The 20,516-nt window shown below is 42.6% G+C and overlaps 1 protein-coding gene across 7 annotated transcripts in view; it reads right to left on the reverse strand.

Moving 5' to 3' along the window:
- Window positions 1–20,516, reverse strand: part of HIPK1 (homeodomain interacting protein kinase 1) — a 1,001,014-nt gene that overhangs the window by 374,363 nt on the left and 606,135 nt on the right. For all 7 annotated transcript variants that reach the window (XM_044072892.1, XM_044072895.1, XM_044072893.1 and 4 more), the window contains one exon: window positions 19,043–19,161. In XM_044072892.1, coding sequence (XP_043928827.1) covers window positions 19,043–19,161 — 119 coding nt within the window. The remainder of the gene's footprint in view (window positions 1–19,042; window positions 19,162–20,516) is intronic.

Raw genomic sequence — 20,516 nt, forward strand, 5'->3', positions numbered from 1 at the left:
AGCTTTAATTCAGAAGAAACTCAGGTAGCGGCCGACCGGCACTCATGGAAACTGCTTCAGGCTCCTCAACAAAAGACTAGGGTAATGGTGTTGGTTACCTTACTTTATACTACCGATGACCTGACGTCAGTCCTGAAGCAACAGCAACTGAAGCAGAAATACTAAGCCTCTGGTATTCAGGCTGGCCGAGGGTTACCCTGGCAGGGATAACCCAAATGTGATGACTGCAACAGTGAAACACGAAGAACATCAAGCACACATAACAGTGTAAAAACAAGAAACAGAACACAGAAGTAGAACATTTTTTCTATGCTGCATAACATCAAGATGTCAGTGGTAATTCAGTAATATGTGCTGCTGCTGCTGTTGCATCCAGACAAAAAGGATGGATAAAAGATGTCAGTGGTAATTCAGTAATATGTGCTGCTGCTGTTGCATCCAGACAAAAAGGATGGATAAAAGATGTCAGTGGTAATTCAGTAATACGTGCTGCTGCTGCTGTTGCATCCAGACAAAAAGGATGGAACAAGTACTGCATCAACCAAGGTCCTGAGCAACATAATCTATTGTGAACTCAAATTTTTATGTTTAAATAATGATCTCTATAAAAATTCACCCAATAAGTGCATGTGTGTGTTTAGGGGGGGATCACACCTCTCAGTTTCAAGCCACATTAAAAAGCACAACAAGAAGCATGCCCAGTAGAAGGAACCTGCACATCTTTCTGACCCACAGCATCTACACTGACAACCAACTTTTGATCTAACCAAGGTAAAATGATTAAGCAATACAAAATATTTTAAGGGTGTCGCTGCCATGGACCCATCTATATCACAACTATTTTCAGCACAAACTACAAAAATACTAATTGTCTGTACTAAGTTGAAATTTCACTAACATCCCAACTCTTCAAATGAAATGAAACATGCAGACACATCTGTTATGTACTAACTGCAGCCTCTAAATGATTTCTTCCAGCTTCACTTTTAAATAAACAAAGTGCTAAAGACACATCATTCTGGGTCCAGGTTGCACTGGCTAAGTGAGTGTATGCGCGCATCTGAACATGGTAAGAATATGTCAAGTACTAAAGAAAACCAAGCATCAAAAAGCCACATCAAGACTCCAACTTAGCAAGATGGAGATACAGCACGGCAAGTTCCTTTCAACACTCAGAGGGTGAACTAAATATAAGAAATCACTTATTACAGGAGGCAAGGTATCAGTATCCCAAAGCTAATTAAAAAGGTATAAAACAACTAAATGTAGTTCTTCATGCAGTCTTGCATGACGTGTATAAGCCTAATTTTGGATATTAAGAAAATGCAGAATGAAAATAAATAAATAGGACAGAAATATCAAAGGAAGGTGGATGAGCCAGCAATAATTTGAACTCCAAAACTACATTAAACCTGATTGCAGAATGTACAGAAAGGAAGCCAAGCTTTGCCAAGAATATGGCACAAAGTAAAAATAAATAAGCAAAAGCATGCAAATGCTACTCTGTCAAATGAGAAAAGTCTACAGACCATCTTCACAGGTGACAAGGCAGCATTTATCTGGTGAACTGATCTGTTAAGTCATACAGAGAAACTGCAGGAATCAAGCAGGTCAACAGAATAAGGTCATATGTTGCTTGTTGCCATAGCTCCAGTAAACAGAATAAGGTCATATGTTGCTTGTTGCCATAGCTCCAGTAAACTAAACTGTCATCCTAATCCACCTGCCTTCTCTGAAAATTATAAATTAAACTAACCTTTAAGGATGATGAAAACATCAGATTCAAAAGTAATTCAATTCAAATGCAAGAACTCACCTATGACTTCATTATCATAATCCAAGTTGGTTAAACAAGACCTCTTTGAAGAATGCAAAAATAGACACTTCATAATGTACACCTTGATTCCCCAGAACAACAAAAGAAAACTTGTGAAGATGTGGAAATGTGTTAATACTGCAGATTGTAAATAAGCCACAGCGTGCTTTACAGGGAGTGATCCACAACACTACAAACACTGAACTTCCCTTCTGGAACATGTGGGATAAAATATGCACCTTATCCAATACAAATAGGGGAAGAGCACAGCACGTAGGCCAATCTGCCATCACAACCTCTATTTCACCAGGCTGTGCAGAAGGCAGCAGAAAAACAGCAGCCAACCAAACCATGGCCAGAGAATAAAATACCAGGCTAGATCAAGAACACTTTTAACCCACCAAAAACGTTATCTGTTGTAAATGAGACATATCTATGTCAGGTACCTGGGAACAAAACAGGGGCACAGGTAAAAGGCAGTCCTTGGGTCATATGAAAGCACTACAGTATGGGCATCTGGCAAATGTGACACACAAAGATGACATCATCAAAAGAAATGTATATGATGTGATCTAAACCTAAAAATGTACTAAATCATGCAAATCAGCAAGTGCCAGATATGTCCTTTTACCACTCCATAACCCACCAAAGCAACGTTTTCCAAATAATACCTGTGCAGTTAAGGGGGGGTTAACATTTATGAATCACAAATCACAAAGAAGAAAATACAAAAAGAAGCAGCAGAAAGGTATCATCCTTTGCAGTGGACACCAACAAGAATTACAGAAAACTCTTTGCTAAACTGACAAACTTCTTTAAGGCAGAACAAAGAAAACCCTGATGAAATACATTTTCCTCTTTTGCACAACACCTCAACTTTCTCCACATACAAACGACTACTTGAAATATCAGTTAAGAGACAACATGATATCACATTATATCAGGCAAGAAAATGTATTGAACAGCATAAACCTGCAAAGATTTATCATATGAACAGTTTTGCATGCCACAACAATTAAACATTAACTGCATGCAGAAACACTGCAAAACAAGTGCACATCAAAACTACGAAAGAACAAAACTGGAGAAAAACAGACAAATCAATAAAGAAAAAAGAAACGCTTCAAATGAAAACTAAGGACTAAGTCCGTAGTAAAGAAATTGACTGTCTTTCCTGTGGAAGTATGGTAATCAATCAATCAAATAAACTACAAAAACAATTTGATTTAATTTGCACTTTCATCGAATTTGCTGAAAACTAACACTTTCTGAAAAGCATTGACCTGTAGGGGCATTTATCCTTATTCTCTAAAGAGCAGCAACCTTAGAGTCCATGATCTGCTCTACCTCAATGGAAAAAAACATGTTTTAAAAAAAGCAAGGTATGTTAGGGACCTACCATAAGGTACAGCTGTGTTACAGACTTATGATAACAGTACATGTTGATCACACTAACATCCACTGCAGCAGTGGTAATATTTTTTTGGGATTTCTGCAATGGAAGGCCTGACACTTGATTGTTCTGCCAAAACTCTGTACCATCTCCTCTTCAGATCTGGCAAATGACCTTGCACCTGGATATCAGCACATCAGTTTTAGAAGGAGGGATGTCCACCCATGCCTCCCTCCATACTTTCTGGAGCTGGGTCTCCCATGTGGCGAGGTCTGAGACCATAGTACAGAAAGGACCCTGCATAAACTGGATCCCTGACCAAGATGTTCAACCAGACAGGCTATACTAAACTGCCTCTCCAGACACTATGTCAGCTTAGGGAGAAAGGGTGCCTCATGAAGGTGCCAGAGGAAGAAGGGAAGCGTTAAGAATAAGTGGGTACCTACCCAGGCCTCAAATACCATCTAGGAGCGAAAACAGCAAACAGAGTGGAGGGGAGGAAATATTTCTACAACAGTGGACATTTTTTTTTCAACTATAAGTTCCCAACACAACTGTTTATGGTTACTGTACATTGTTGTAGTAATGGCAAATTCTTGGGAAGATGGCCAAAGCTTATGAACCTTAGGGAAAACTGAACCTGAAAAGGAGTGGAATTAAACGGGCACTGCAAAATGACTGTGGCTAGCCCAACACTTGCCCTGGAGGATTTTTTTAACCTGTTAACCAAGTTAAGCCCACTGGACACAACTGTCCCTTTTCAGGGGCAAAGGGCACTGTCTGGTTTATGTGCCTTGCTCAGATTCACATGCAGTAGGCAAAAGAAGATAGCAAAACCCAAACCTTGTACCCTGGGCAGAGGAAGCTGTTCATTAACAGTCATGAGCTTTAATCTTCTGCACTAACTGCCAGACAACACATCCAGGTTGTAAAGTTTTTGAAAAACAAACTGATGGCCAAGTAGATACTTCCAAAATGGTCAGTCTCCCTCTCTCTTTCTCTGTCTCTCTCTTAGACCCAAATCAGGAAGACTATCTTATTAGCTCTCTCCTGTACTACCCAATGACCTTTTATGAGATGCTTCAGAATGCACTCCTGATATTTTCAAGATATGGATCTGTCAGTTTACTGCCCTACAGGCCAGGGCTGCAGAAGCACACATCTTCCTCCCTTGCTCCTAGCAACCTGCTTTTCCAGCCATTAAGAAGAGTGTTGCACCATGATGTGACTGCAACTCCTTTGGCAGATTCCAATGACACTATCTCAATCTTCATCTGGTTTCTAAAAAAGAATATTTGAGGGTCCTGTACATACAAAACTGGTCAGGTTTCTCTGATTTGGGGGGAGGGTGTTATGTTCCAGACAGGCAGCATCAAAACACATTCAGGTGGACTTCATGAAGAAACCACTACCAGTTTATGGGGTCCCATTCCCAAAGTTCTACAGTCCTTTCCTGACAACTAGAGACCTCATGATGCTGGTGCCAAGACCGTAGCCTTTTTCGTAGATTTCGACACCAAAAAGCCCGTCGGAGCTGAACCAGAAGAAGAGGTGGGTTTTGGTTGAACGGGAGCCAAATCCAGGTCGGATTGAAAGGCTGACCTGATTAACCCCCACTCCACTAACTTGTGCTTCCTCTCAGCTACCACCCTGGAACTGAAGCTGTGGCAAATCAAACAGACCTCTTGTAAATGTACCTCACCCAAACAGTACACGCAAGTAGAGTGCCCATCTGTAATGGACATCTTCTGGTTACATTTTGGGCACCTCCAGATTTAGCCTTTTCTGACACGTTAAAGTATAATCACACAATAGCCAAAAAAATAAGCCTGACCGGCTAAGAATAAGAAGGCAGCTAACTTTAAACTGTAAAGAAGCCTCACAGGCTAAGGAAAACAAAAGGGCCAAAAAACGGCCAAAGCCTAACCGGCTAACAACAACAAATTGCACCAAAAGGGCCAAAAAACGGCCAAAGCCTAACCGGCTAACAACAAAAAATTGCACCAAAAACTGCAAAGCCTAACTTGGCTTGGGATAGAGCTACCAGAAAAATAGGGCCAAGCACAACAAGAGAGAAAGAAATAAGCTATCCGCTAATTATAAAAATCCAAAAAGAAAAGGATTAACATAAAAACAGCACAATCTATAAACTATCTCACACAAAAGACAATCACAAGGCCTTCTTTAGCTATGTTAGAAACCTGGGTGGAAACTCCCAGATATGCTCAGAGTTAGTCCAAAATGACACAAAATACACGGAACCCACTGATATTGCCAACATTCTGGCAGACAGGTTCAGTGCAAATTTCTCCTCCCCCTCCCCCCCAAAAGGAGAAATAACTATCCCAGCAGAGTGTAGCCTCCCTAACATCTCAGATGCCCAGGTGAGAGCCGCCCTCTCTAAAGCTAAAAACACAGCATCAATGGTGTCCCGGGCTGTGTGCTACATGAACTCCAAGAGGAACTAAACCCAAACATAAGGCTGCTGTTTAATCTTAGCATTACTACAGGATACGTACCCAAAGAGTGGCGTACGGCAACAGTGGTCCCACTTCACAAAGGCGGTGCTTCTACGGACCCTGGAAATTACCGCCCCATAAGCTTGACGAGCCTGGTCTGCAAAGCTATGGAGAGGATCATTATGGCACTCATAAACAAAGACATTGGGGACCTACAGACATTGGATCCTACCCAACTTGGCTTTGTCAAGGGCAGATCCTGCCTTTTGAACTTGGTCGACTTTTTTGAAAGTCACTAAGGCCATTGATGAGGGCAAGGCAGTTCACACAGCCTACCTTGACCTTGCAAAAGCCTTTGACACAATACCCCACTCGGGCATCATAGACAAACTCACCAGCTTAAATGTAAACCCATATGTCACAAGATGGGTTGCAAACTGGCTCAAGGACAGAACCCACAGGGTCAGAGTTGCTTGAGCTATGTCAGACTCTAAGCCAGTCACAAGTGGTGTCCCACAGGGCTCAGTCCTGGGACCCCTCTTGTTCGGCATTTATTTTTCCGAGGTACAGGCAAACATAGGAGGATTGTGGCGGACAAAGTTCGCAGATGACTGCAAACTGGGCGCCATAACTGATACTCCAGCAGACACAAACATCCTTCAGAGAGGCCTCATAGAAACAGATAATTGGTGCCAGAGCCATGGCCTTAAGCTGAACGCCAAGAAATGTATAGTCATACCCTTTGGGAAAAACAAGGTACCGACAAATTACCACATAGGTGGTAATTCATTAAGTACGGAAGAGGTAATCAGGGACCTAGGGACCCAGGTTGACAGTAACCTCTCATTTGACACTCACATTGCCAAAGTGGTTAGGAAGACCTTCTATATTGCCCACCTTATCATGAAGGGTTTCACATCTAGATCAAGAGAGGTCATTGTGCCCCTGTACTCTTCTCTTATCAGGCCAATGATTGAGTACAATGCCCCATTTGGGATGTATCTCACCCGACACCTGCAGCAGTTGGAAAGACCCCAAAAGTTCCTCACCAAGAGGATAAAGGGTCTTAAACATATGTCATATGCTGCCCGACTGAAAAAACTCCAGCTCTATTCAGTCACATATCGCCTACTCAGAGGTGATCTGTGCCTGACGTACAAGGCCATGTCCAATCCTGAATTAATGGACATGCTCCACCTCAGAAAATCCAAATCCATCAGAGCCACGAGAACAAGTGACTTAAACCTCAACACAGAAATAAATAGAACGTGCTGGAGGGACAGATTCATAACCCAGAGGCTCCCTACACTCTGGAACAGAATCCCAGTCCATGTTAGGCAGAGCCCCTCACTGACTCTATTCAAGAGAAATCTCGACGAGTGGATGGGAGATTACCCCGGGGGTCATCTCTGTGTCACTACTAGACAGAGGCATAGTAAACTAAACCCTAAAAGGGCGCAGTATTCTCATCCTAAGGGGTAGTGTAAGTCACATACACTCTGGCTAGGCTTATAAATACCCTAGGGCAGATAGTAGGCTAACAAAGCAATTAAACTTTTTGAAATTTTCCACTGAAAAATACACAAAACTTATCTCTCCAATGGCCAAGAACTGTAGAGAAAGTACAGTTGTGTACACTAACCATAAATGAAGATGTCCGAGTGTATTCACTGTTACAGTCATCACATTTGGGTTATCTGCTTGCAGTAGCCCTCAGCCGGCCTGATTAACAAAGTCTTGGGTCCTGCGTCGGTTGCTGTCCCTTCTTCCGTGACGTCAGGGGTATAAAACATGCAGCCGACGCCATTACATCAGTCTTTCTTGCTGTGCGGTGCGCGAAGCAGAAGCAGTTCACAAGTCCCGTTCGGCCGACTCCTGAAATTTTCGTTTTCGAGTTTCAGAACCAAAGTCTTCAACTAAAAGCTAAGTACTCCGTTGGGGAAACTTTTTCTTGCTCTAAACTGATGTCAGTAAAAGTAAATAATTGCATTACTTGTGGAAAGCCAATACCCCAAAGATTTTCACTTGTACTGTATTCCTTGCCTAGGCCCTGACCACAACGTACCTCGCTGTCGGTTTTGTGCCTTATTTAAACCACAAACTATCCGTCGTCGGTATATTTTCGCTTCTAAATATTTTTGTGCTCGGTTCAATTATCCTGATATGTCTTCGGTAAATCATCCGACTATTGATATCCCGAAAAAACACAAAGATAAAGACAGATACAGTCCGCCTAGGTCCAAAGCTGCCGACAACGCTTCACCTAAGCCAGCTGCCAGTTCGCCGGTACTCAGTGAGGTGCTTTCGCAGCCCCGAATACCCGCCACTTCAGATTCGCAGGCCTCTACCGAGACCCGTTCGGAGTCCGGTACGCCGCAAGATACTTCAACTGTGGAACCTGTGGAGGTCTCTACCTTGGATGGGTCTGGAGCCGCTGTGCAGGAACCGGCTTTTGAGGGTGTATTCAGGCCTACTGACTTGTGTATTAAACAGATGCCATCTTCTTCTTCTTCAAGGCCTAAAACTCGAACCATGTCTAGAAAACTGACGCCCAGACTGCATGGTCAGGCCTCTATGCCTAAAAACCAAATAACAATGGCTGAAGACCTTATTAATTTAATCAGGGGAAGCCAGCCTTCCCCCTCTAAGAGACCTAGAACTGAGTTTGCTTATGATACTTCTGACCAGGATTCTGAACTTTCTATTTCCTCTGATGACCAGGATTTACCCTTATCTACGTACGAAGATTCTGATGCTGACAATTCTATTCCCTCTGCTTCCCCCCCAGAGGATTTCTCTTTTGGTGAAACCTTGCATACTCTCAGGGAGCATTTTCATTGGGAAGGTCAGGATTTCTCTGATTCTAAAAAGAGGCTTAGGGATTTCTTACTCCTGCCCCAGCACAGGCATTTAGCCATACCTCCTGTACTAGACATTGTTGATTATGCCTTTTCAGAATCTAGCTAGGCCCCTGACTCTCTACCTCCTGCTCCCAGAAAACCTGACAGATATTACAGGGTTCCTGACTCTCACAAGTTCCTTTTAAAAAATCCTACTGCGGATCCTGAGACCATTTCACAGGGAGCCAAGGGCATTAAAGCTACTACTGCCAAAAATCCTACCCCCTCTGCTAGAGACTCCAGGGCGCTGGATAGATGGGGTAAGAAGGTATACACTTCTGCTACTTTGGCCATTAGGGCCTTAAACTGCCAGTTTCATATGTTAAAGTATCAGCAGCATATTATTGGATTGCTTAAAGAAAATGATGTTGATTCCTGACTGTGCTGAAAATAAGGATTTACAGGATTTACTGCATTCAGCTGAACAAGTTGGAAAACATACTTTGCAATGTGGTTTTGATTCACTACAGGCATCTTGCAGGGCTGCTGTAACTGGGTCTGTACTTAGAAGGCATGTTTGGCTTAAAGAGCAATCCTTGCCAGATCATGTTAAAGCAAAATTACTGGATGCTCCCTTAAACCAGGACCGCCTGTTTGGCAACTAGGCAGAAGAAATTCTTAAAAAGATGGAGGAAAAAGCTAAATCTATGCAAACTGTTAAAGATTTTTTACAAGTACAACCTCCACGGTTTAGTAGGCAATGGCCTTCCAAGAATTGGTCCTTTCCTGCCTCTTCCAGAGCTTCTCAGTCCAAACCCAGATCCAGCAGAACTCCCAGGGTACGCACAGGACAAAGCAGTGGGGGGCCTCCACTTCCAAATCTGGGAGTAAAAAAAACTCCCCCTATGGTAAACTGTCTCAATGACTTCTTTTTAAAACTTCCAAGCACTTCTCAACTGACTGCCCCTTTGGGGGGAAAGACTGCTCTCCATGCAAAGAACTGGGAACTCATTACCCAGGACAAATGGGTTTTAAATATAGTGTCCCAGGGATACAGATTTCACTTCCACATGTTACCAACACCAAGCGGGTGGCCAGATCTACCCCCAAATCAGTGGGCAGAAGCCCAAAAGCAAGTACTTTTTCTCTTAAGCATGGGGGCTATTCAATTGGTACCAGAAGAGGAAAAGGGACAAGGCGTCTATTCAAGACTTTTCCTGGTACCCAGAAAAGACAATTCCTGACGTCCTATCCTGGACCTGTCTACTCTAAACACCTTTTTGGTGATTCCAAAATTCAAGATACTGACTCTTCACCAGTTGCTCCCTATGCTAGGCAAAGACGCCTGGTTAGCAACACTAGATTTAAAGGAAGCATACCTGTACATCCCAATCAGGGAATCTTGCAGAAGATACCTACGCTTCAAAGCAGGCTACTTGCATTATCAGTTCTCTGCACTGACCTTTGGCTTATCTACTGCGCCCAGAGTATTCACAAAGTGCCTAGCTCCAGTAATTGCATTTTGCAGGCAAAGAAATATTCAAATATACCCATACCTGGACGACTGTCTAATTCAGACAGAAAGCCAGGACATACTTTTGAATCAATTGGCCTTTGTACAAAGGGTGCTAACTTGTCTGGGGTACACCATAAACGAAAAGAAATCACAACTGGTACCCTGTCAACAAATTATATGCCTGGGAACAAGCTTGAATACAACTTCCCAGATGGCTTTCCTCACGCCAGAGAAACAAATTCATTTGACAACCTACTTCAAACAAGTGGCCGCAAAAACCCTGCTATCTGCAAGGTAAATACTACAAGGCTTGGGGTTCATTGTCTCCTGCATTCTTCTAATTCCATACACAAGACTGCATATGAGGAAACTACAAAGGTATCTAAAAAGCCTATGGTGTAAACATTCTCAGGCTCTAGAAGCAATGATTCCTATCATACCTTGCCTACGACTAGAGTTCCTTTTGGTGGGCAGAGGCCTGCCACCAAAACAAGGGACTACCATTCACACTACCTCCTGCCGCCCAAACCCTAACAAGAGACACATCAGACTATGCATGGGAGGGGGGGCCTCACCTGGCAGGGAAGTGCATTCAGGGCAAATGGAACACAAGTCAAATGCACCTGCATATCAATCAAAAGGAAATGTTAGCTGTACAGAATGCTCTGACAGCCTTCATGGACCACATTCTTCCAGGACAATTACTGGTAAAGATGGACAACACCATTGTTATGTGGTACATAAACAAGCAGGGGGGTACACATTCTTACCCCCCCTGAAGACTAGCCATGGCATTGTGGAACACAGCCCTGAGCTACCAAGTGCATCTACAAGCTCAATTCCTGCCAGGAAAACTAAACACACTGGCAGACAAACTAAGCAGAAACCTCATGTACCCACATGAGTGGAAACTGGAACTAAGGATTTTCAACATGTTGAAAAGCAAATGGGGGAGCCCAGATATAGACCAGTTTGCCTCCCCCCAGAACTATCAATTGGACAAATTTTGCGCAAGGACACCCCACAAACAAGCTTGGAAAGTGGATGCTCTGTCCTTCAGCTGGAAAAACCTATCAGTTTATGCCTTTCCTCTTCTGCCTCTGCTCTCCAAAGTACTACTAAAGATCAAACAAGACAAACCAAGGACGATTTTGATTGCACCAGACTTGGCCATGCCAACACTGGTACCCCCTCTTGTGCAGTTGTGTCACTGTTGGCCCCATGACTCCTGCCTCAGACTACTACCCTACTGTCTTCAGCAGGAGAACCAGATTCTGCACCCTCAGCTTCAAACACTGAACCTAACAGCCTGGCTAATTACCTAATCTCTCTTTTACCATCCCTCAGTAAACCAGTGATGGATATCATTTTAGAGGCAAGGAAGCCTAGTACTAGAAAATCTTTTGCTGAAAGATGGAAAAGATTCTGTGCCTGGAACCAATCTCAAGGGATGAGCACAGCAGTGCCCAATTTACCTCAGATTTTACAATACTTAACTGAAACGCTTCACAAGGGCCTGTCTTTCTCCTCCAGCAAAATTCACGCCTCAGCCATTTCAGCTCATTATAACACAGAACCTCCCCTCTTCTCTCATCCACTGCTCAAGCAGTTCCTCAGAGGGGCCAAAAATTTATGACCATCCAGGAGTGCTCCAACTCCAGCCTGGGACCTTAACTTTGTATTGGAGAAACTCACTCTCCCTCCTTTCGAGCCAACTGCTACTGCAGACTTAAAAGTCCTTTCTTGGAAAACAGCATCCCTTTTAGCAATCACTTCAGCAAGAAGGGTATCTGAATTACAGGCCCTTATGTCAGTGGAGCCTTTCATCATCTTTCATGCGGACAGGGTGTCCCCTATCCAGTGTGGCCCTTAATCAGTCCATTCATTTGCCACCCTTCTTTCCTAATCCACAGAACAAAGGGGAACGGATACTACACTCCTTAGATGTGCACAGACAACTTAGATTCTACTTGGACAGGACTAAACCTCAAAGGAAATCTGAACAACTGCTGGTGGCATTTGCTGCAGGGGCAGAGGGGAAGGCTATTTCAAAGCAAATCATTTCCAAATGGATAGGCCATTGCATTCATTTCTGCTACAATAAGCATGAAAAACCTAGCCCATAGGGGATCATACCCACTCAACCAGGGCTGCATCTACCGCTACAGCCTTTCTCAGAGGCATCCCTACCAGGGACATCCTAGAAGCTGCTTCCTGGAGTTTTGTACATACTTTCACCAAGCATTACCATCTGCCAATGGTCTCTAATTCCAGAGCTGGCTTTGCCACTGCAGTCTTGCAGGGCCTTTTAGCTGGTCCTAATGCTATCTCAATTCCTCCTCCCATCCTTAGCTGTGGGAATCTACCCAAATGTGATGACTGCAACAGTGAAACACGAAGAACATAGTACAGTTGTGTACACTTACCATAAATGTAGATGTTTGAGTGTATTCACTGTTGTAGTCCTGGTTACCCTCCCTCCAGCCCCCTTACTTCTTTTGGCTAACCATCTACTCTCCTTTACTATGCTCAAAATCTTTTTGGTGTACTTGCGTTCTTGTTGGAGGTATAACCTTGTTTATTTATAGATTTAATTATAAGGGCATTTATAAGCATAGCCCATAGTTATGTGGCTTTAAGCCACCTTTAGTAGCCTGAAAAACTATGCCTATCATTTGCTGTTCCTCTGTCAAGCAGTGATATGCTGTTAATCCCTGGGGTATATCTCAAGCAGTGTGAATATATTAAATGCCCCTCTTGAACAAGGCCAGAGAAAGGTACTCTGCCTTGATTAAGCGGATTGGGGTCCACAGCATAGCTCTATCTGGAGTGATGAATCTGTCCCTCCAGCGCGTTCTATTTATCTGGGTGATCAGGTTTAGAGATCTCCGCCCTTGTGGTTCTGAGGGGATCTAGATCTTTTGTCCCTCAGCATGTTATTTCTGATTTCTGGGTTTTTTTGGTCCTTATATGTCAGGCACAAGGTCACCTCTATGGCCTTATATGTCAGGCACATAGAGCTGGAGTTCTTTCAGTGGGGCAGCATAAGACATATTTTTCTGAGCTTTCGGCTTTTGGTTGAACACTTTTGGAGCCTTTTCAGCTGCAGCAGGTGTCTGGTCAGATGAGCTGCCGCGGGGCATGTCTGATCAGATCATAGGTCTAATGAGTGATGAGTACAGGGGACGATGACCTCCCTTGATCTAGATGATTGATCCCTGATCTCCCAGGTGGAAGCGATATAGAAGGTTTTCCTAACTACTTTACATAGATGAGGTGGTGTCCAAGCAAGGCTACTGTCAACCTGGGTCCCCAGATCCCTGATGACTTTTTCTGTGCTCCTTGGATTGCCACCTACTATCTAAGTAGGGCCCCACTTGTTTTCCCAAAAGGTAATGACAGTGCATTTTTTGGCGTTTAACTGAGGCTATGGCTCTGGCACCAGTTATCCATTTCTGGCAGGTTTTATCTGGGATATCTGTGTCATCTGTGTTTTCGTTGTGTTTTTTGTTGCAGTCATCTGCAAACTTTGTCAACCATAACCCTTTTTAGTTTGCTTGTACTTTGTAAAGTATTTCAGTAGACAAGAGTGGACCCAGGACGGCTGAGCACCAGGACTGACCCACTTGTGACAGGCTTTAAGTCTGACATGGCTCCAGGCCTGCGACCTCCTGGACCCTGTGGGTTCTTGTTTGCAGCCCATCTTGTGATGGCAACAGGTGTACATTCAAGCTTTACAGTTTTTCCCGATGATACCTGAGTGGGGTATTGTCCGGAGGTATTGTGTCAAGGCCTTTTAGGCTGTATGGGTAGCCTGTGGCCTTCCTGACTGTCTTGTGGCCTGGCCTTGGTGACTGAAAAAAATCTGCCAATACGGAAAGCCAGAAACCAAAACCTAGAGTTTGGATCAAAGTCTGCGAAGTTCCTACCAACTGTTATAGGTTCAGTTATTTCCTCTCCATGGCTTTCTCCTCCAGGCTTACTATCAAGCTAATGGGAATTGGTAATGGGTGGTAATTTCCAGGGTTCGTGGAGGCACCGATTTATGAACAGTCGCCGTCGCCTCCGCCAAGTGCATTATCTACCAATGGGGCTAAGAGGTGAGGTGAAGCTAACTGTAGGTTTAATTCCTCGTTGAGTTATTCTCGCTGGACAGCGGGACCTGCATCGGTCCCATGGGTGCTGTGTTTTGCCTTAGTGAGTTTTTTCTCACCTGTGCGTTGTGATCACCTGGGGGTTACAACCCCTGTGGAATAGATATCTCTCCTTTTGGGGGGAGGGAGAAGTTTGCACTGAACCTGTCAGCCAGTATGTGTTGGATGTGTGGCAGGTTCGTGTATTTTTCAGTCGTTTTCACATCATCTGGTATATCTGGGAGTTTCCTCCTAGGTTCTCCTATAGCTAAAAAGAAGGCTTATATGATTCTCTTTAGAGTCCTTGGCGATTTTCTCTCATTTTTCTCTCATTTGGATGATATGAGATTTATGATAGTTTTACTTTTTTTGATTATATGATCAAAGGTGTCTTACCTTTTTGCATATTTTGTCTATGCTTTGTCTTTTTGTCCTCCTTTCCTTGTTTTATGGCTGGGGTCCCTGGGTCCCAGGCCTGGACGCTGCTTTTTGTACAGAGAGTCTTAGTTTTGTTTGGGATTGCCTGATCCATGCAGTCCTGTAGGCTTCCCATTAGGGGGGCACCTGATATCTGGGGCATGAAAAACTGATGTAATGGCGTCGGCTGCATGATTTATACCGCTGACGACCTGACATCATGGAAGAAGGGACAGCAACTGAAGCAGGACCCAAGACTTTGTTTATCAGGCCGGCTGAGGGCTACAGCAAGCAGATAACCCAAATGTGATGAATGCAACAGTGAATACACTCGAACATCTACATTTATGGTAATTTCACACAACTGTACTTTTTTACCACTGGAAGTACATTCCCAATAGAATGTCAATAACAGCAGGTCTTTTGGTGCCGAATCACAACAGAAAGGTGAAGACATCCAGGCTCTATTGCCCAGGTGTCTTACCTCATCCAAAGAATCAGTGGATTAAGAATCCCTTCCAAGAGAAGCCTCTCTCCTTACCTACAACAGTACACGTCCATAGAACAAACTGCCTTACAGACATCCGGGTAGTAATACCCTGCTATCCTCCTTTGGAATTCTACTAAATCTCAGAGTCCCTCCCACTGCCTGTCTGTGGTTTTGATGGACCAATCACTGGGTAATATGGGGATTGCCTTACAAACCCACAGACAGGACCCTTTCAGTTTTCCACGGTCCAGAAGGAAAAAAAGATGGAAAAATAAACGTTGAGAAGACCTCCTGTTCAAACACCAACAACCACACACACAGACACACACCCATTGGGGTGCAGGGGGGGCTTGCCCCCTGCAAAGACATTGGTTTCAGTGATTTCGCTGTTGTGTGTTTCTATCTTCTGTGGTCAATGTTCTGTGCTTCAATGTTTGAAGCATTCAATATAATATATGTACTCTGACTGAATAGGGGTGAGACTCAGTAGGGAAGTAGAGTGTGACGGCAACTGTCAGTCATAGTTGCTCCCTGTCAGCCCTGAGAGCCCCATACTTCCCCTTCTGATCAATTTGCCATTTTTTCTTATACAGACCTTTCCTGCCTTTTAAATGTCAACCTTTTTCTTGCCAGTAGTTGAAGGGTCAGCTCTTGCTGGTGTAGCTGGAGCTGTACCTAGGTGTAAGGAAGTGAAACATGACATCCACAAACTGCAGTGTCTGCCTCTTTACCTCCAGTCACTTGTTCAGCTATAGGGTGCAAACAGGAGCTCCATCTCCACAGTAGTGCATTAATGGCACTGCATTAATATGACTTGGCAAGGCCAAGTCTTCAGTCAGGTACGTCTCCTTATGAATGAATCCGTGGTTGTTGCCCTAAATTATAGGTCTACAGCATTACAGCCATAACTAATAACAACTCTACCAACCTGAAAGTAGAGGCTGCAACATTTTTGCATTTTTTTAGTCAGGACATCATCCACAATCTCCCTTTTCTTGTCCTACAACTGAGACAGGAAAGTCTCTTGGTAATTTCAACATACATGTTTGGCAGCTTAAGGACCTGAAGGCCAGGATAAAAGAAGTCTAAATCTTTTTCACCAAAACAGTGGAGTACCTCATTCAACTTGTCAGTGAGAAGTAGACTCTTCCCAGAAAACCTAAGAACCCTTGCTGGTAACCAGAAATACCACAGCTGGGAAAGCAACTGCATTTCTGTACAGATACTTGCAGGAATCCACAACCTTATAGAAGCAGTATGGTCTCCAGGTTCCAGGGATGCACTTCCAAAGGCACACTCTAAGGCTTCAATAACTGGAGGTATGGCTAATGGTTCTTGCTCTGATAAACCTAGAAGCTCTCTGCATCTCTTCTCGGCAACAAAAAATAAGAAATTCTCATGTGGCAAAGCAAATGATAGTGTACTTGGGTTCCCGAATAATAGCTGAGGGAGGAAAGATATCTGGGAGACCTACTCCAGTACATCTTCTTTAGAGTTACTATTCTATAGGAGGGATTCTTTCTCCTTTTCTGAATGGAACCCTGACACCAAAAAATGACAAGAGGAATGTTGCTTTTCTAGGAATAAGCTGAAATCCTGAGCCAGCTTCCACCAATCCGGGAAGAGGCACAAGAGAAGGATCTGTCCACCTCAGCAGGCAGGCAATGAGATTTGGTCCTACATCTCGGAGTGGTGACTGTCTTGAAGACAGGCTACAGACCGGTTGGCCTGGACCTCTAATTTGGTTTCACAGACATACTACCAAATCACACCTTCAGTAATCACAAAAGAGATGCCAGTATTACAGGTCTGTTGAGATGCACTTGGGCCATTTGACAATGGAGTAGTGTTAGCTAGTAGGATTTACCATCATCGGAATCTGTGGCAGCTTCCAGAATAGCAAGGAGAAGCCTTGGCCAAAGCTGGTGTAAAGTGGTTCAGCAAGGTATTCAGCTTTTTCCTTGTTCTGCAATCCTGGAGAGATTTCTCTCTCTTTGCTTTACATTTCTCTGGTTGAACAAAGCACAATGGAGACCAGAGGTAATATTATGTCATCTCCTCAAACAAAGTTAGCATTGACTAAGGAAGTCATTCTGTGGAACTTATTTAATTATGCAATTATTAGTTTTAATAACCTCTGACATCTACTTCCCCTGATGCCAACACAATTCAAATAATAAGAAATATGAAGGCAAAGTATAAAAACTTTTCCCCAATGGAATAACTGTTTGTTTTCTCTAGAAACCAGACAAGACTGGCAATGCACTAAGGTATATACCCTAACCTAAGTAGAAGCTGTGGCAGGAAAGAACTACAGACTTCAAATGGAGTCATCCCAGACATGATATAGTCCAGGTGGGAGGGTGTCTGCCCAGCCAAGCAAGGGAAAGATACAAAGCTTTGGAGGTTTAGTTGGACATCAGGCCTGCTGCAGCAAAAGCAACAACTGCAAGGACTACTGCAACAGTGAACTACATAATTAGCATCATGGCTTGTTTTGTATTTATTGTGTTGCTGCCTCTGGCACTGGTCATGACTGAAAATATGTCCAACTGCACTCAAGTTATTTAGTGCAACAATTTGCCTACAAAAATGCTGTTTTAAAGTAATTACTCCACACATCCCACTAAAAAACCTTCAGAACAAACTTAGCAAAATTTGACATACATAGACTGGAGGAATCATCTCTCTCTCTCACTCTCTCTCTCTATATATATATATATATATATATATATATACATACATACATATATATATATATATATATATATATATATATATATATATATATATATATATATATATATACATACATATATATATATATATATATACACCACGTCAGAATCTACAGATGTTTCTACCACAGCCTGTTTCCACCTGCTTGTCAAAACTACACAAGTCACACTTTTGCTTTTTCTTTATATGATTCACATGAGAGTGTACTCCATCCCTGTTGCCTTCAGATATGTCTATCACGTCACCTTATTATACTGATGAGGTCTCCAGAAATGTAACAGGTCCTCTTGATGAAGGTCAGATGCACAAGTCAGCTCTCAGACACAATAATTAATACGCAAAAGGTAGCCAAAGGAACAGCCACCTTGTATGTCCCAGTGCAAACATATTTTGGAAGGATGAGAACTAGTAAGGCTATAAAGTCTTAACTCAAAACAAAACCTACTTCCTCAAAAAGGCCAGCACCAATACGCATTTTTAGTACTACTAGGCCATCCACATTGTTTAACAGCATTTTCCCCAAAATAAATCACATTCTAAAATTATAAACTGTTTAATAAGAAATTAAATGCTCAATACCAGTTGCTAAACATTTCCTCTTCTCATGCAGTCAAATGTTTTATTCTGACGTACAAGGGCACAAACAATGTTTAAATAAAATACACAAATGCTGCTGGCAAACTAGAACTATGACATGGGGACACTGGTGCAAGACTACTGTACAAAGGAAGGCTAACAAGCATCAGTGATATTTTTCCATGAAACATAATCACTTTATACAGGTTATAAAGACATAGTCCAGATGAAACATAAACATAGAAAGCGTACATAAATTACTTCACCATACAAAACTTATTTCATAAACAAATAAACACAAAATAGTTTTGAGTAGCATTCATTCATAAAAGAATCACAATTTATATAGCAGTTATGACTATACCCAAAAGGAGTACAGAGGGGAAATGTGCTTATGAAGCATTCCTAAAGAAATAGCATCAAAGCACAGGCTTTTAAATTGAAATAATAATAATAAGAAAAAAAATCTGCCATTCACCTGTCAAACACACACAGCAATTTTCAAAAGAAACACAAATTAAATCTTATAAATTCCTATTAGTGATATATTAATCAAGAACAGCACACATCCACGGCATTTCCTCTGTAGAGTTAGTGCCTTTAAATGGAATACAATGAAAAGGGCTATGCCCCAGGTAGTAACTAAGCTGGTATTACCCTTACCTGTGTAAGTACACCAGGCTGGATCTGCAGCGGCTGAGCAGCAGGTGCCTGAGGCACTATTGGCACAGCATTGTCCACCCTCACAGGAAATGCAGAGTGCTTCGCAGATGCCTGAAGCCCTGCCGTTTCAAACAAAAAACAGCACACAGATAAGACCAGGAAACATTTCACTACCTACAAAAAAGCACTTAAACTTCCTCAATCGTAAATGATCAAGAAAAGATCACCATTTAATGAGCCCAGGACAAGATATGACTGCCTGCTTTTCCAGCTGTGTTTTACTTTTAACTGCATGTCTATTTATCTGCAGGAATAAGAACACTGTTAGCTGTACACTTACAAAATGATGTGCTCAAAGCATTGCCTTAAAATGATAAACAGTGATACTCAATGCTGTTAACACAGCAGAAGGAACTCCTTAAGATGACATAAAACAAAAAACATGAGGAGTGGAAAACAAGGAGAGATGCGATGGTAAGCCACAACAAATGATTACGTAAATGTCTGAGGGAGTGTAAACAAAACAAAAAACATGAGGAGTGGAAAACAAGGAGGGATGCGATGGTAAGCCACAACAAATGATTACGTAAATGTCTGAGGGAGTGTAAGCAAGCCAGAGTGGGGAAACAGTTTCATGCATTGCTTAATGTGCACTCAGTATCCTTAAAAAAAGATTCAAATAACTCCTCCTTGTTTAAATAATCAGTGATTTCTTCCCTCGCAGTCCTAATTCCTTCTCAATTTAAATGTAAAATATGTATGCAAGATACTTGCCATAAAAATGCATCTTTGAGAATGTAAGGTCAAGAGATACAATGCTAGTCCTAAGAAGGACTTAAGGTTGTAGCCTTGTGAAACCCCAATGCTATCCAGCCTCCCCTATCCTAGGGGGAGTGAAGGCAGGTGAACCATTAGCAGAAAGAAGCTAAAAAAAAAAAAGGAATGCCATTGAGTAAAAATCCAAGCTACGCCACTGTTGAGCAAAGAACACGCAGAACTCTCAGTCAAAGTTAAAAATCCTTTATTGTAGAGTCAGATGAGCAATTTGTTACATTCAAACAAATAATGCAAACAGCTTACATAAACCTAACAATGAGCTTAGGGGTGTGCCAGGTGTGGCTGACTCTCATTGGCTGGAAGCTCAACTATTTCAGACTGGTCAGGAAGTCTACCCCTTTATTTGCATATCACATAGTTCTGACTATTAAAGAGTGAGCCAGTGCACAATATTTACACAAGGTTACAACCTTATATTTTTCTCAGGATTAGCTGTGCATCTCTTGTGTTTTATTTCCTTTAGTCATTTCCAAAGTGAGGGTGGGGTTTGAAACTTTTTCTTCCCATTTTGGTGGCTCTAAGACCATGTTAAGAAATGTAAGGTCTGGATAATGGACCCTTTTAACTAGTGCCTCCTAAGCATTAGGACAGCTCCACGACTACTGTTTCCCAGATTCCAAGCTCCACCCATTTGGAC

The sequence above is a fragment of the Protopterus annectens genome, chromosome 5.part1 (genome assembly GCF_019279795.1).
Source record: "Protopterus annectens isolate FY-2018-M chromosome 5.part1, PAN1.0, whole genome shotgun sequence".
NCBI classification, from domain to species: Eukaryota; Metazoa; Chordata; order Ceratodontiformes; family Protopteridae; genus Protopterus; species Protopterus annectens.